General features: G+C 42.3%; 1 protein-coding gene across 1 annotated transcript in view; it reads right to left on the bottom strand.

The window, feature by feature from the left end:
• Nucleotides 1-1,316: 1,316 nt before the first annotated feature.
• LOC138209503 (netrin receptor UNC5D-like) overlaps nt 1,317-17,135 on the bottom strand; it is a 167,763-nt gene continuing 151,944 nt past the window's right edge. The window contains 5 exon segments of the mRNA XM_069168133.1: nt 1,317-6,655; nt 9,913-10,091; nt 10,402-10,566; nt 12,527-12,649; nt 12,651-12,677. Coding sequence (XP_069024234.1) covers nt 6,457-6,655; nt 9,913-10,091; nt 10,402-10,566; nt 12,527-12,649; nt 12,651-12,677 — 693 coding nt within the window. The 3' untranslated portion in view covers nt 1,317-6,456.

The following is a 17,135-nucleotide window of genomic DNA, read 5'->3' on the forward strand; positions in this document are numbered from 1 at the left end:
TGTTCATTTGACAGCTGCATTTAGCTATTTTTCCGAATCAGATTTTCACGTTTTTTTTCTTCTTCTGCTTAAAAAAAAAATATTAAACAGATATTTTTTTAATGCGAGTACATTATTTTGAATGTACATAAATGCGTATACAACCATGAATTCAAAACTGTTAGATTAGATGTAGCTAACCTTTTGAATAATGAACTAAAAAATAACACATTACACTGCTGCTCATCAGAAACCGGCTGTTTTTTTTCTAGAGATATTTCAGGTTTCAGATCTCCTTGTGCTGCAGGGGGGGATCTGAAATGAATTTACGCCAACAGTCTAAGTATGTCGTTTGTTGTGAAATGAAAACTAAATTAAATCTTCACACGTTGATTATTTCCAGAGACTAGTTATTAGCAGTGAGCAGAAACACTGCATTTTTCAGTGCGATTCGTTTTGGGCTCCAAGACGCTTTACGGAAAACACAGAAATTAATTGCACTTATTTAGTGCTGCTATATTAAACTGCAATTTCTAGCCTTATTTTCGCATGCAGGAAGTGGAGCTATAAAGGTTCAAACTGAATCATATTTGTGAGATACATTTTTAGATTTAGTTTTGTGACATAAATATTAAGGGACCGTGAGAAATAAGTTCATTAACTTAACTTAAGTGCAGTAGATGTATATTCAAATGGGGCTCTTGATGTTGGAGCGTTTCATATACAGTAAATATGACTGTCGTTTTTATTGTCTGTTTAAGGTTAACGTTTCCTGTGATTCTGTGCCACTCTTTGCATACAATTCCTCTTAGAGTTGCAGGACTAAAAAAAAAAAAAAGAAAAACACTTTGGACTCATTTTTCTTTTTAGCGATGGCAATATTTCAACAATGTTCAGATGGATTGCCATGAATATTTTTCTGGCTCTCGGACGATGAATTCTAATTACTTCGGTGAACCTCTGACTTTTCATCTCACGCTATTATCTGGTCAAAGTTTTTTATTTGGCCCAAACACATTCCCATCTGCCGCAGCTTTACGTTGTGTTATTTAGCATAGAACATGTCTGGGAAATACTACCAACCTATTGTATTTTGCGCATAGCGTGAGCGTACAGTTAGTTTACTATCTCTGTTAACAAAATGCTTCACACATTGAACAGCTCAAATCTTCAAACAGTAGATTTATGACATCGTGAGTCCTCCTGTGATAAGTTACATGTTACAGAGCAAAAAAAACAAAACAGATTTATGTCGGTTCCCTCGTGAAAAACCTGCTTCATCAGTTTTGCATCTTGAAAATCGTCTGAAACTAAATTAACCACAGATTGACAGTGAATGTTATTCTGTCACTGCATATTTATTTCAACACAATACAGTATATACAGTTTCAAAACTGCAACTCTTTGAAAAAGAAAAGAAAAAGAAGAAGAAGAACAATTGGGCCGAAGAGAACAGCAGCAGTGATAAGCAGTATGGCTGTCACACACTTTTCCAACCTTTTCTTAATGTTAACACTCATTTAGCAACTTCAGTTCAAATGTTTAGTACAGAAAATGTGTAGAAAAGCTTCAAATCAATCATCTGCAACACCCTTCTGAAGAATAAATATTGAACATTTGGAGCAGTTTGATGAACAGATCGATACGTGAATTCAATTGAAAAGGCGGCAGAAGTAGAAACAACCAAAAAAATAAAGGAAGTGAGGAAGTTTTGAGTGAAACGTTCACCACATTTTATGAACTTAAGTTAGCATTGTTTTCTCTTTCAAATCCAAAGACCTTAAGATAGAGGGGTTGAGAAAAAAAACAACACACAAATTACATCGCACTCTGAATAAGCTGAAATAGCAGCACTAAAGTAGACTGGATTTTTCCAAAGGGCACAATACAGCTTTTTTTTTTTGTTCATTTTTTATTTTACACACAACGTTCCTTCACACCCACACACACCCACACACTCTCTGAGTCATTGAGTTTATGTAAAGGACACACTGGAGTGTCCTCAGGTGACAGATGGTCAGATCGTCTTTAGTCACTGTAAGTCCCTGGCATCGGAGATAACGGGTTTAAATGCTTCTCAGGAAACACCTCTGCAGTCTAAATAATGGAAATACAGCTTGCATATAACACACTTTGATATAGTGAATAAAAAAAAACCCACAAAAAAACCCACAAAAACATTCTGGTCACAATAAACCCACATGAAGAGGCACAGTTAGTCAGAAAACTGATTTTTGTGATGCACAACACTGATTACTAAAGCTTGTCAGTCTCCTTATTAATGTTGTATGTGTGTGTGTGTGTGTGTGTGTGTGTGTGTGTGTGTGTTTATTCATGTGTACAGTACGTGTGTATGTAGGAAAGAGGGAGGCTGGCTCGAAGTAGGAAAAAAAAAAAAAAATCTGCTTTTGAACAAAATGTGACTGAATAAACATAAGAAAACTTCAAGGTATGCGAGATGTTGGGCGGTAAACTTTTTGGAGCTCGAGTTGGCAGCGTAACACCTTGTAGTCAAAGCCAAGACAAGTTTCAAGGTCTTCTGGCTGGACAAAAAAAAAAAAAAAATTGTTTCCATAAAGTCTTGAAGAGGTGCCGTAAACCATAACGCCGTCGCTGTTTGTTACAGATCTGCATGGCGAGGTGTGGTTCCTTCCCCCGACTAAGAAATCATTGAAAATTGGGGAATGCAGTGGAATACAGATGGTACTCCAGAGACGATGACAAAACCGTCTGATGTGGAGAAACGGGTGCCCTCCTCTGGCAGGTGTGGTGCCAGGAAACGCTGGCTGTATCCCTTCGTTACAGGTCAACATTTCCATCAAGGCTCTTAAGTTTTACTCTTTAAACGGTAATTTGGTTGCTCAGTAGACCATCAGCTTTCATACATCGACTGCAGCGTTTGGATCCTCGTCGAGACACTCAGTGGGAAGTTTGTCAAGAGAAATATTCAGGCTTTTTTCTTTTTTTCTTTTTACTGTCAGTCTCTCTTACTTGTTGGGAGGAGGTTTTTTTTTGTGTGTGATATTTTCCTGTAATATTAAGGGTGGAGGGAACAGTGACACCTGTCAGACCAGCCTTCAGTCATGGCTGTGATTTTAGTCTAAGGTTCGCTCAATCAGCGACCGGTAGGGTTGGCAAAGTGTTGACGTTGAAGTAGCTCCAACAGCGGCGGCATTGGTCGAGTTTCGTTGGACAACACACGGTATATGTTGGTCCGTGCCGAACGGTTAAATGCTGCTCCAATAATTTCAAAATGAACTCGAGGTCCACGCTCGTAGGATGGAAGCAATCTTCGAAGGACGGTAGAACAGACTCGGATATTGATGTAAGGATTTTGGTTCTGGTAATATCAGGCTGCTGTCAAACTTCTCTCTTCAAGAAAAAAACAATCTCCGGCTTCTTTTCGAATCAATTCAGGCTGGCGTAAACCTTTTTGCATCCCCTCCTTTCCTTTGTATACTCTCCCGGCTATACGTTTTTTTTTTTTTAAATCAGCCAGTACTTTCCCCGAACAAGCCTCAATGGAGTATTGTATCCCATCTCTTAAGATCCAAAGAGATCTGACTACTCCTCTCCCAACCTCAAATACATCTGCAAACACAATAAAAGTTTCCAAAAAAAAATCCTCCGAGGTTGCCAGAAATGATTTGCAGCACAGGGGCTTGTTGAGGATGCGGGACACACCCTGTGCCTCAGCTGAACGGGCCGAGACATTTTCAAGGTGTCATCTCAGGGAATGATGATGCATCAGTCGGTGTTGTGGGTAATAGCAGAGGGAACCGAAGGAAAAAGTCTGTTGACTCGGATTCTTCTTTCCTCTTTTGAGAGTGACTACAGTAATAATCATTCTTTTCTCTCCGGGGGAAATACATGTTTGGCAGCGGCGTTGGCTCTGCTGGCGGTCCCCCTACCGGACCTTTCTGGAGGTAAGATTGTACATCCTGTTCGCCCTGTGGGAGACATTCATCCACAGGCTTCCAAAGTTAGCTGGTAAAATTCTCGTCCATGTTTTACTGGAACGTAGCTGTTGATCCCAAGAAGAAGAAGCGAGTATGGGGGAAAAAAAAAAAATGCCGTAGAGGAAAAAGTCAAAGTACTGCTGGTCTGGTCAAATCTTTAAGCTTCATTCAACTTTAGATCGTGTTGGTGTTTTTCCGTGTAATCTCTAAAACCTCCGTGATTCTATTTATGAAACTCCCTTTATACCCGGCCTCGATCAGCTTTTCAATGAATCTAAAGCTACTTTAAATTGATTGGTGTTTGCTAGCTTGTGTTCCCGTAGCGCCCCCTACCGCTACCGCTTCTGCTTATTAGCATCAAAAGGTTATATTTGATTACCTTTAGGCTCGCTTTCAGTCAGCCTGTTGAAAACAATCATCTTGGACCAAGTGGGTTTGCTTCTCCGCCTCAAGATGAGCTCAGAGGATCGGTGAAGTAGAGCTGCAAGGATTAAGCTAAAAGAAGTTCCAGTGTCAATACTGTGGTGGACATTATTTTCTATTTTTATATAATTTTATGGACATAACCAATGAATTAAGAAGATAATTAAAAGATTTTTTTGATATTGTAAGAAATCCTTGGCTGCGCCCGCAATTACACTTCAGAACATGTCTTTAAACACAAAAGAAACTTCACGGCTTGATTTAAAATGCTCATTAAAAGTCTGTTTAAGTGGTCCAACATGTAACAACTAAGAAAGGTGTCAGTTGTGTGAGTGCGAGTTGCCTGTTCCAAGCTTTGGCCTTTTTCAACTATAACCTGTTTGCCGACTGCGAAATCCTTTGATGCACAGGGGAGACGAAGCAGCGTTTCCAGTTAACACACACGGTATTGCTGGTACTCCCATAGACAATATCTAAAAATGGACTTTTGGAGGGCAGCAGAGCAGTTAAAGTCTTGAAAGTTTTCTTCGATAATTTAACCTCCAACAAGAGGCTTTGGCATTTATACAAATATTTTATAGCTTTTACAGTGGGCTACTCATTCAAGAAAATTTCAAGGATTACAACCAAGAGACTCTCAAAAGAAGCCTCTTTCACGTGTAAATCTCCAAGGACTCAATTAAATCTCGCCTTTCTTTTCATGCAATCATACACCAACACAATGCAACATCAAAATCTCTTGACTCTCTGGACTTTGTACGGGTGTTGGTTTCACCTTTTGTCTGATTTACTGGTTTTCTTTACTGTATTGTAAGTGGGATGTCTGGCCTTTCAGATTCCGGTTCATTAAGCGGATGAAAAGAGAGCGCCAACACAGAGTTCAACACAAAGTCACTTTATTATGTTTACGGGCAGGTGGAACGACTGGGGATCCTTCTGATCACGACATCTGTTTTCAAGTGGATGCCGGCTCTGCCTGGGAAGAAAATGACGACTGAGGAGAGGGAGTGAGAGTTGGCTAAGGGTCTCCAAATAACGATGTCTGGGTATTTGATGATCCACGCCGATCCCAAAACAAAAAAGACAGCTCCAGTCAAGCCACACATCGAGAGTTCAACTTTTTAAAAAAAAAAAAAAAATCAAGAAGCAATACCGTAAAGTCCGGAGGGGAGTCTTGAGAGTACACGACACTTCAACAATGCTAGCAGTTTCCAAGGTATGTAATGTTCCCACTGTCTGGTTTTCCTTGAAGTTAACCAGATGTTGATTAATAGACAGTAGAGCAAGCCGTTCAGCATTGGCTGCTTTGCCTGATGAGGCACAGATGAGCCAGATGAGTTCTTCTTTGCTTCGTGTTCTGTCTGTGGCCTTTAAATGGTTATTGTGTGCATGTGGTTGACTCTTGTCATTGTAAAAGCCTTTAGGAGGTCTATCTCTTACACAACCTTACATTATTTAAAAAAGAAAATCTTAATGACTGCGGACACTCTTGGTTATCGTCTCTCAACCTGCGGTATCGTCAGGGTGTTTTGACGAAATCAACAGCCAATACTCCTTACTTTCCGAAACATTAAAGACACAAAAAAAAGAAAGAAAATGAAGCATAAAGGACATCTAGAAAAATGAATGACAAAATAAAGACATTACACTAAATATTTCTGACAGCCCGGCGGACTGCTTGAGGGCAAGTACCGGCACGTTCCCAATCCGGGGAAGGTCAAAACCACCCGGCCCGATTGGCAGTCTGTTTAAATCACACGACACCGTAGAGTCTTCATCACACTGAGATCTAAAATCCTCGAAAATCGAATCGGTCCTCAGAAGTGTCAGGGGTTGACTTTTCTCAATCAAACACCGGTGTGGGTCTTATATTCCTTTTTCAGAAATGAGTTGCTGTTTCAATAACACAAATATCTCTTGATTCCTTTATGTCTGTATGGGCCATTTGGTTTGGCAGAGGTGCTCCTTTAGTAACAGTCCAAAATTGAGTTTCCCTGCTGTCCTCTTCGCACCGCCTCCTCGCCCTAAGGTTAGTTAGTACACCTGATCGTCAGCGTTCATGCAGTAAAGGTTTGATCTGCGTGTAGAAGCTGCCCTACCCAAGTTTTGTGAATTCAGAGTCCCGCTCGTCTTTGCTGCCGGTAAGGTTGGTTGCCCTGGGAGACTGGACTTTGCCGATTTCCTCGAGGGCACTGGCCAGAGAGTCCAGGTCCCCCGAGTCCTGGTGCTGGGCTTCCCAGAGACTCAGGATCACCGATGATGGGCTGTCCTGACAGGCAAAGTAGCACAGGTTCCTACAGGCCGGGGAAGATTGGAATATTGTGTTAAGAGTACAACACGTGGCAATGAGTGGTAACGGAGTGGTTCAGCCATGAAGTGATCACGCCAAAGCCTGTAATACACCCATCAGTCAACTAGAGGGTACAGGGTCACATTTAGCCTCGCCTCAGCGCACGCGTGACCGGGGCTGAAGAAGGAGGTCATACAGGGGGGTTGTTTCGGTGTAGTCGGGTCGATCAAACCCCGGACTTTCACCCAGGAGACCAGGATTTGAGTCGATCATAAGGTGAAATGGATTTCTTTTAAGACATTTATATGGGTAACTCTACCCACGAGGTTTTACACGACTCGCTGAGGTAAACCGTGAAACCGAGACAGTACGCTGCAGCAGATTGACGGGTGTTTCACATGCTTCGGCGGTGACACCGGGTTGCATTTTGACAGGAGGGCCAATGGAAAAACATATTTAAAGAGATATAAAACAAAAAGAAGCCGCAGAGGCTGTGATATCCTGACTTTAGTCCCTGGATGAGTACAGAGACTGCACAGTTCCAGTTTATAAGTCAAACTGGTAAATCAGAAAAGTAAGTCAGAAGGGAAAAAGTTTTTACGGGCTGAGCAAACTGAACTTCTTGTGTAGTACTGGAGTAGCGGAGTAACACTTAAAGCATGCGCAGTCTAGAATTACTTCAGGTACTACTTTATAGCACTACTGTATTATAGTGACATTTGTCTTTATTACATTAATTCCTGAATTTCTGGTTGGCTTGTTTTCATATTTAAAGGTCAATACACAAAAGTTAATCTAACAATTTCAAAAAATGACCTTCTCCTTCCACATGGAAATATCCAGAGTCTATGAATATGCAATTCTTTTTTCACTTCAAAAGTTTTCCTGCTGGACAACACGGCTCCTACTTGTGTTGGACGTTTTCATGTTTCCACAGCACACTTTTCACTTGAAATGTAGGCTCACTGTCATAAAATCAAGCTTGAAAGCATGTCAAAGTGTGTCAGTGTCAAACCTCCAAGTAAAGTAACAATAATGGAGGATGTTTTGAGTGCAGAGGGCTTTAAAAATATGATAATTTATGACTTGCTACAGAAGAAGAATATTATTTCCAAAATTTAGCCTGAGCCTGATGTTTGTATTTTAATTGGAAAATTCAGTTCAATCACTTTGATTAGTGGTTCAGCAGCAATAATTGAAGGTCAATAAAATCGATTTGTTCCCAGGCTGAAAACACCAGTGTGGCTTATTGCCTGAGAAAACAGGCTCCCAGTAAGATTTTGCTTCCTCTGCTGTTGTTATAACACACGTCCAACAGAGGGCACTGTTTCTTTACAATGGCACGTCCTTTGTTGCCTTCCTTTTTCCTTTCTATCCCATTTTCTCTCCTTTGGTATGACGCTGTTCCCACACTCTCAGAGAAATAATGACTAAAATCAGCTTAACTAGGCGGAGACATTTCCATTACATGCTTCTTGGTGTGTTCGGCTGGATTGCAAAAAAAAAAAAAACCCTCCGAAATCCTTCTTCCCATTCCTCCGTCACAGATGTTTGTTTTCAGACTCGAACTGAAATTCCTTAATCACATAGTTTTTCCGTCATAGTTTCTTTTGTGTAACTTTTCCCTCTCATGTTTTTCCAACTGGCAAACATGGAGAGCGCGCTCACTTCCTGTTTACTTTCTTCTTCCTCGAGTGCTCGACGGAGCTGACTGCACAGATCTGAGACTCCTTCGTGGCTATAATCACTTGATTATCGACTTCTCCTCTTTGAAGCACAAACAGAGATCGCTCCGTCGCCAAACAACTAAAACCCCGCGCAGCCTACGCCAACACCGACCCGGCACAACCTCCGGAGAGTTTAGCAGGGGGAGGGTGGGGTGAGGTTCGGAGGACGGAGCACATGCAGAGATGCTGTTAATGAGAAGTGCTAACATGAACAAATTTTCTTGCCAGAGGCTGGCCTGTCAGCAGTCTGAGACCTTCCTTCAGATTTCTGCAAAACACGGCAGCTTCTCTGCAGTTACAGTACTGTGACTGTGCTAAAGTTTCCCTCCTTTACACCCTCCTCTCTCTCTCTCTGCGCATGTGTTTTTTTAGATCTATAATGAAATCAGAAGTGTGGCGTGTTACTGAAGGCTGCTCGGCGATGGGAGATAACGCCTGACACGGTGCCTAAACTCCAGATTACATAGTATTCAAAGTGGGAGCGGCGTACACATTGGAGAGACCAAGGGACCGTATTCACAGCGATTCCTAGGATCCTCTCACAGAGCTCCGAACTTAAGCCTAAATATTGTTGTTGTTTTTTTTAAGCGAGGGATCTTAGTTTGGGGGTGATTTAGGGAAACTTCTCAGAGCAACTTTAAGCTGGGAAAGGACAGAAACCTTTTCTCTCAGTGAGGAGGTGTGGTCGACCCCGTTGCAAGGGATGACACATCGTTTTAAAGGACGCGATTGGTTGATCCAAAAAAGAAAAAGCGCTCTTTGTGATAATGGACAGTTGTTTAACCTTTTTTTTTGTGTGAAAAAAACACTCTTACGAGACTGTCTCTGTGCCTGCAGGCCAAAAATAATCAGACCCATCTTAAAGCTTTGTCTGCCTTAAAATAGCAGCTTCAACATCAACGCTGGCTTGAAAAAGGGAGAGTGGGCATCTCTTTTATTCCCAATCAGAAATTATTTCTTCTTTTTCTAGGAGTACACAAGGACGTTGGTTATGTCTGTAACCCCGGGTTCTACGAGTAATGGCGTAGCTTTGGCGGCCCTGACAGCTGTTGTGGTTCGGTTTAGCTCCTCGTCTGCTTGAATGCGATGAAAACCTGTAAATGGCCACTTGTTGCCACCGAGGCCGCTGTTGTCACGGCTCAAGCAAACGTCGCATGTTGTTGCTTTAAATCCACAACGTGTTGTTTTTACACTTCAGGTTTTGTACTTCCGCAGTTTTCTCCTCTGCTTGAGAATTTTGTTAAAAGTCCTCCTCCCTGCCCAGAACAGTTTTTCGCCTTAGGAGCTCCCTTAACGACTATCACGCTTTGTGGAGGATCTGCTCTTAACTTTAAGGGGAAATTCTCAGAAAACGTCACAGGTCTTAAGAATATTCGTCGAATTTCGTCACTACGAGGAACTTATAGTCCGGGGAATCTTCGTGAATACGGTCTATTCTATTATTCTTCACACCTTAGGAAAAAAACCCCAGCTCATTTCACAGAGATGACTCAATGGTACGTAAATGAAATGTAGTTTCTTTTAGAGTGCACACCTGTCTATGTGGAGCTTTTGAGCCAGGAGCTGCCAGTCCTTCCCGTTGGCGTTGGCGGTGTCGAAGGTGGCGCTGATCCGCTGACGGATGGACAGGGGGATATTGAACGCCCTCGACCCCGTCTGAGAGGTGACGGTGCAGTCGGACTGTGTGAAAAAGGGAACCACTCCCTTTTCGTTCTGGTAAAGGAGGACAGGAAAAAGAAATTAAAAAAAAAAGGCGGGTGTCAGGTTGGGTGGTGGTGGTGGTGGGAGGGGTGAGGGGGGAGGGGGGGTTGGTGGATCCTGATGCAGCAGCTTAACGTCTCCCCACTTTGATATGGAGACAAGGACGAGGATTTATCAAGACAATTTGTAATCTATACATGAAAAGCTCCCTGTGAGGCTCATTAAGCAAGCCCTTAAATCAAATCGAGAGTCATTCGGTGCAATAAAAAAAGCTATTACCGGGCCGCGTGACCGCCCACGCGCCGAACACACACTCTCTCACCTCCACTACAGACGTATAGATCTGGAGGATGTGCTCCTCGCCCGTGACCTGACGGATGTTGATCTTGCAGGAGAGCTGCGACGACGAGTGGCTGTATCGCTCCAGAGAGAAGGCACACTGCAGGGGACGCCGGTTACTGGCCCACACCTGAGAAAAGGAGAACTCCTGCCGAGGAGGGAGGGAGTGTGTGTGTGTGTGTGTGTGTGTGTGTGTGGATGTGTGTGTGTGTGTGTGTGTGTGGGGGCGGGGGGACAGGAGGAGCGTGGTGATGAAAAGGATTAGACTGAGGAGAGGAAACACGCTCATTAACTCCCCGCTAAAGAGATTTGTTATTTGAAATCCTGTCTCGCCACCCACTCTGCTGTTTACATGATTAATTAAGACTGAACGAGTGGCCTCTTTAGCCAATCAATGACGCGAGCTAATCAAGAGGTTTACCCATCACAAAGACCAGGTGTTGGATGAGAATGGATCCCGTTAACCATCTGTAAGAGCCGTTGGTTTGAAAAGTGAATCAATGATTTTACTTCGCGACACAGAAAACAATATTCACGTCACTTTACAGAACTTTTACGTTACGAATTACTCCCACGTGTTGTCTTTAGCTTAAAAATATTGCAAGTCCACAAAAATAAAAGGACAAAAAAAAAAAAAGACAATTTAATACCTGAAAATAAAATAAACTTAAAAACAAGATAAAAACAAAAACAAAAGGAAAGTACAAAAGACTATTTAAAAACAGAAAATAAAATAAACTTAAAAACAAGATTAAAAAAATAAATACAAGGGAAAAAAAGACTTTAACTACAGAAAATATATTGTTTTAAACAAGATAAATGGAAAAAACAACAACAAAAAACTCCACCTTGAGACCAATGCACGCAAGACAATAGAGATGATAGAAATGTGGATAGAGTAAAAGCAAAAGAGATGTAAAATAGACTAAAATAGAGTCAGATAAGAGCTAAAAACTAAAAACAAGAGTAAAAAGGAGGACAATGAAATGCATTCAAAAGCTTAAAGTTACAGTTAAACAGAATCGAGGGGAGGTAAGAGCAATATAAATGTGTAAAAGTAGCTAAAAGGACGCTGGAAGGTGTGAAATAGTGAATGTATGACTAAACCTTCCTCTGAAGATGATGCAGAGCCGCAGAGCAAATTCAGAGTTACATTTCCACTTCGTTGGCTTCATAGCTTGCATTTCCTAAAGTCTGATACTCCTACTATGAAGCTTACACGTGCCGATCTGTCAGATCAGCACCAGTAATGTGATTACGGAATCGGAGCGGAGACGCCTTCATTTATCCGGTTTGCACTTACTTCCCCCCCCCCCGCCCAAATGTTGTCGCTGCACGACCACCGGCAAATCCGAGCAGAGCTAAAAGCTCCATTTTCAACTTCAATCACCGAGGCCGGCGTGACCCAGACGGGCAGCGCGGTGAGAACGGGGTCAAAAACACGGTTTCACAGATGAATCATCCTCTCTTCAGATCTATCAGGCGGGAGGACGGCCGCTTATAAAAAAAAAAAAAAAAAAAAAGCCTCCTTTAGGTTTTTCGAGAGTGGTGTCTGTCTGAATGAGAGCCCGCAGTCATCTTCGCTGTCGGACCCTCACACGAGTTCTCTAAGAAATCCTTGTTGGGGCGCTACAGTGGTCTAATTCTGCTAATAGGGACGTCGCTGGTGGGATAAACATCACAGGGAAGAGCAGAACATGCCGTATGCAGACCCCTGGGAAGATAACTATGATATGCGTGTGTACGTACGCCTGCCTAGCAGTCATAATTAATCTTGTAAGGGTGTGTGTGTGTGTGTGTGTGGGTGTGTGTGTGGGTGTGTGTGTGTGTGTGTGTGGGTGTGTGTGGGTGTGTGTGGGTGTGAAACAGATAGCTAGCCTCTGTGATCTCCTGCTGTGCCCTTGCTGCTGTCCTTTGCTGGCTTTGATGTGACCGGCCCGGAAAAAAAAAAAACCCCACCGAGGTGATGGAGATGAAGGTGCACATCTTCTTTTATCCCCCCCCCCCCCCGAGAGCTCGATTTTTAAATGATATGCACCGGCAGTAAACAGGCTTGCTTGACTTTGGATCCCTTTTAAAATGACAGAAAGCTAACCGAGACGTCGTACCTGGCAGGTGGTGAAAGGCTTGATGCTCCAGAGCAGCTGCGGGACGTCCTGGATGGACACCTGGAGGCTGAACGTGTTCCCCCGGAACAGCATCATCTTAGGCTCCTCCAGCAGCCGCCCCCCCCCTGCCGCGCTCGCCCGCCGCCACTTCCTGATGAGGAGAGGTGTGCGTGGGTGGTTGGGGTCAGGGGTCGGGGGAGTACAGAGAAAAGGTCGACGTTTCATCTTGTTGAAGGACAACGTCAAGAAAAGGACTGAAGCAAAGCACACCGTGTTACGCGGAGAAGAAAATGTTCCTGTTGATTGATTTTTAATAAACGAGTGACTTCACGGGGAAACACGCAGAGAGGAATCTGAGCATCGCTGCGAAGGTTTATCAAAGATGAATCATTGAATTAAAAAGAAACTGAGAGCAGCTGAAACAGTTCTTTGATTCCTTAACTTAATTTATCGTCAGATACGTTCAGCTCCTTAATTGTTTTCCGCGTTTCTTTCTCTTTTGACTTGTGTTTTTTGGACTGTTGGTTGGACCCAGTGAAGAATTTGAGGATGTCACTCTGGTCTTTTGGGAAATTTTTGGAAAACAACTGTGACGAGCATTTGTGACGATATTCTGACATTTATACACCAAATGATAATTGTCTAATGAAGAAAACCATCATCAGATTCATTAAGAATGAAAAAAATTGAGAAGTCATCAGCTGGATCAGAAATAAACTTTTCCAAAAACTTTCAGGGTAACTATTTTCTCAGTTTCAGAAATGTGATCATGTCACGAAAGATGCCTCAAAGAAAAAAAAAATGGGAAAGAAATGTAAAAGAATAATCCAACACGAACACAAATGAATGTGAAAAGAGAGACGAAAAAACAACAACAAGCAAAGTAAACACGAGAAGCGTTCTGTGATTGTTTGTAGAGGGGTTTTGAATTATATGTGCCTGTTTTAAAAATTATTTTTTTTTCAAGCTTTCAAAATGCAGTGATGAGGCCTTCAAACTCCTAAAAGCAACTCAAAATCATAGACAAAATCGATAATAAACACAAGAATCATAATATACCGCGCTCTAAAAAAATGGCAGTAGTGAACTTTCAAAGCGTCCCCATTTTTTCAGATGTTGCAAAAAAAGTCAGTAAAGTCTGTGACACACAGCTGTTGGGATGCAATGACACCTGTAACTAGCAGGGTTTAAATCTGGTGACGTTATCGCTGATGAAAGTAAAGGTAGTGTGTTAGTAATCGCTGCCTTATTACAGGACGAAGGTTCGGCCGTTAAACCTGACCAAACGCGTCTGGTACTCGTGTCTGTCTGTCTGTCCGTCTGTCCTTTTGCTGCCGTCATCAATAAAAAAAAACAAAACGAATGAGCCACTGACATCACACGATCTCCTCCGTGTTTTCACTTCCCGGCTTCCTCCTCACTTTCCGACTTTTTGCTAAAGGTTATTATCGGTCTGATCTGTCCATAAAAACTCTGCTCTTCAACCTTTTATGGCTCGATTTCGCACTTTTTTTTTTTTTTGCCAAATTCCGATGTAACCTTTCGGGTCTTCCTGCTGATCTTGCAGTTCAGCCTCCGTAATGCCGCTTTCTCCTTCTCCGAACTGTGGATTGTAACACTCTTGACATTCGCGCTCAGCCGAATGGCAGTGATATCGCTGGCCGTTGTTTTGGTTTTTTTTTTCTCCTCCACATCTCTGAGCTCTGATTCTGAAGTCCAGCAGTGGGTTCTGTTTTCTTAAAAACTTTCAACATTTCATATATCTCCATTTCCTGCGCTGCGAGCTTTCCATTTCTTTCTCTTCTTACAGCTGATCTGCTTTTCTGTCACAGTCGTTTCCTCTGCAGTTCACGTTGATGTGAGCCTCCTGGCGTCAACTGCAACAATAGGAACAGAAAGACGGAAAACGAACCGACTGCCCTTTCATGTCCTAACATGCCGTGCAGAGGAAAACACCTGCGCAGCACATCTGAAAAATGGAGGACTCAACATTAAAACGGCTCTTTGTATTAAATGACAAAATGCATGTGCATAAAAATCACCTGAAATAAAAGCTTAAAAAAAAAAACCCAACCTACTACTTCTACTTATGTTTTCCTGAAGTAGCAAAAGCATCAAATTTCACTCTCCCGTTAACACACTTGTGGAGTGCACTACTCGTATGTGTGTGCATGTGTTGGTATGCAGTGTACTTCCATGTTTGTGTGTACACGTTGTTTATCTTGGCTTTTGCGGGGAAAGGTGCGGAAAGGATGACGATGCATGACAGTCTTCGACCGGATCGATTCCTACTTCAAGCTCAACGGGGGAAATTATCGGTCGTATGAAGCACAAACAAAAGCCAACAACAACAAAAGAACAAACAAACAAAGACTCGCTGACTGATGGAGAGGTGGAGTGAATTGGCTCTTGTCTCTTACATCCCCGAGCATCTCTGTGTTCCTCGAACGAAGCCAGAAGTGAAGTAGGACTGTAACTACCAGCACTACTTCAAGAAAGGCTGCGTGTGTTTAATTAAGATAGGAAACAAATTACTGCTCCAAAGTTTTGGGTTTTGGCTGCAGAACCTTTTAACAAAAAGCTGTGAGTGTCTTTTTTTTTTTTTTTTTTTTAACAAGTGTTCCCACACGGCGAAACTTTTTCCACAAAAGCGACGCACCGACCGACACGCCGTCTCAAACCGTGTCTCATTTTAATGTGTTCAAATACTTCTCAGATGGAAAACACATTTAATTAACAGAGAGCAAATTAAATTACGCAAAAGAAAAGGGCAGAGAAGCAACCTTGGAGCATCTGTTGTCTTTGTAATTAAAAGTCCCTCTTTGTCTCGTAGTCATCAAGCATCTCCCAGTGGCGATGTCACCGAACAGGCAGATCTTCAGTGGAGCACAAAAAACCCCCGGCCAATTCCTCCGGGCCAGAAACCACCAGACACACAGCTCAAACCTCGCAATTTAAATATCTTTTATCATCTATTCATACTGTTTTATACATGAGAATTCTTTTGACATTATTAGTATTTTAAGTCATACTCGCTGCATGGCTCTGTGGATTGTATTTGTGGTTCTCTATACTTCTGTGGTTCCCAGAGGGTGAACCCGGTGTTCCTTTTATTTTTTTTCACCTCTAGCACCACTTTAAGGTTGTAATTTTAATGGAAATGCTGTGACAACGATTGGTTCATTGATTGCCATGAAATGTGGTTCAAATATTCATGACCTCACTTATAACTCTGGTCAGGGTCAAAATTGAGATTTTCTCCAAAACAGATTGTTGTGACGTCAATTGTCTGTGACGTAATAACTTACTTGCTTGCTTGCAATGTAGTTTATATTTGTCTGCTGAGCTTTTCTAGTTGTATATATTCTACTTTTTTGTGCATCTATGATGGATTTTATGGTTTGATTGACAGGCTTAGGGTGGGCGGGAATAGTGCCCTTAGGTTCTCAGTAAGATCCTCCCCTACTCCTCCCCCCAGCTTGTCCAAATACGATCACTTCTGGCTGCAAAACAACCCCAAGATGGCGACGGACAAAATGCCAGACTGGAGGCTTCAAAACAGCCGTTCACAAACCAGTGGGTTGCCACTCGCCGCGGCCTCACAGAGGGTGAGCAGCCTCTCGCATTACAGCATCCACAGCGATGTGGGAAGTGTGACTTTGTTTGGCCAAAGAATACAAAGTAGGAATTTGTCTTTTTTTTTTCTCTGTGTCAGAAAACAGTTTTTCTCCTGTCGTGTAGAGCAGAAAGTTTCATTGCATCCTGCAGACGAGGGAATCATGAATCACTTTATTGGTTTAAATCACTTTGTTCAGCTCAGGTCAAAGATTCTCGATCACTTAAGTTTTTCTTCTTTTTTTTTTTCTTTTTACAAAGCTAAGCGGTCTCATTGCCACTTAAAGGCACTTCACTAATATACGTCACTAAGTGAATACGTCACCGTCGCGAAGGCACTTCAGTTGGGCTGCATACAGCAGCAGAGAAATGAATCACCGTTCGAAGGCACTTCAGTAGGTTGCAGCGGTAAGTGAACGCTTCACTCTTCATTTGTTCATCGGATTTAAACCTCTCGTAGTTCAGCGGTGCATTCAATCTCGTTCTAGTTCAGGCTGTGGCATTTAGTTCAGTTCAAAACCTGACCCGTACCTGCACAGCCTCTTATTTATGTCACATATATTACATTGTATGATTGTTTCTGCGGCTTTCAAAAGGCTTTTAACAAGAAATGCAAGGAAGTAATGTACTGTGTCGCGACTAAGGTGACAACGGTGCACTCGGTAAGTTGAGCTCGCCCAAAACAACTGATTTGGTCAGTGACAATAGAGAGTTATAGAAATCATGAGGTAAATATATATTTATAGAGATACATTTATGTGCAAAACACCTCAAAGTACAAAGTAAAAGTAAATTTAAATAAAACTGCGAGCAGTGATATGCCAAACATGTTACGAGTGCACAACAAAATCTGTAGGAGGAGTTCGTTAAAATACATGTGAATCGCCCAAAATGGCGACTAAATAAAAAATGGCGGACTTCCTGTTGAGTTGACGTAATGGTGCGTAGGACGTTTTTTTGTACATCTCGGTGTGATACACATGTCCACCGAATT

The sequence above is a fragment of the Embiotoca jacksoni genome, unplaced genomic scaffold (genome assembly GCF_022577435.1).
Source record: "Embiotoca jacksoni isolate LCO1_2020_lvr unplaced genomic scaffold, fEmbJac1.0.p SCAF_10, whole genome shotgun sequence".
NCBI classification, from domain to species: Eukaryota; Metazoa; Chordata; class Actinopteri; family Embiotocidae; genus Embiotoca; species Embiotoca jacksoni.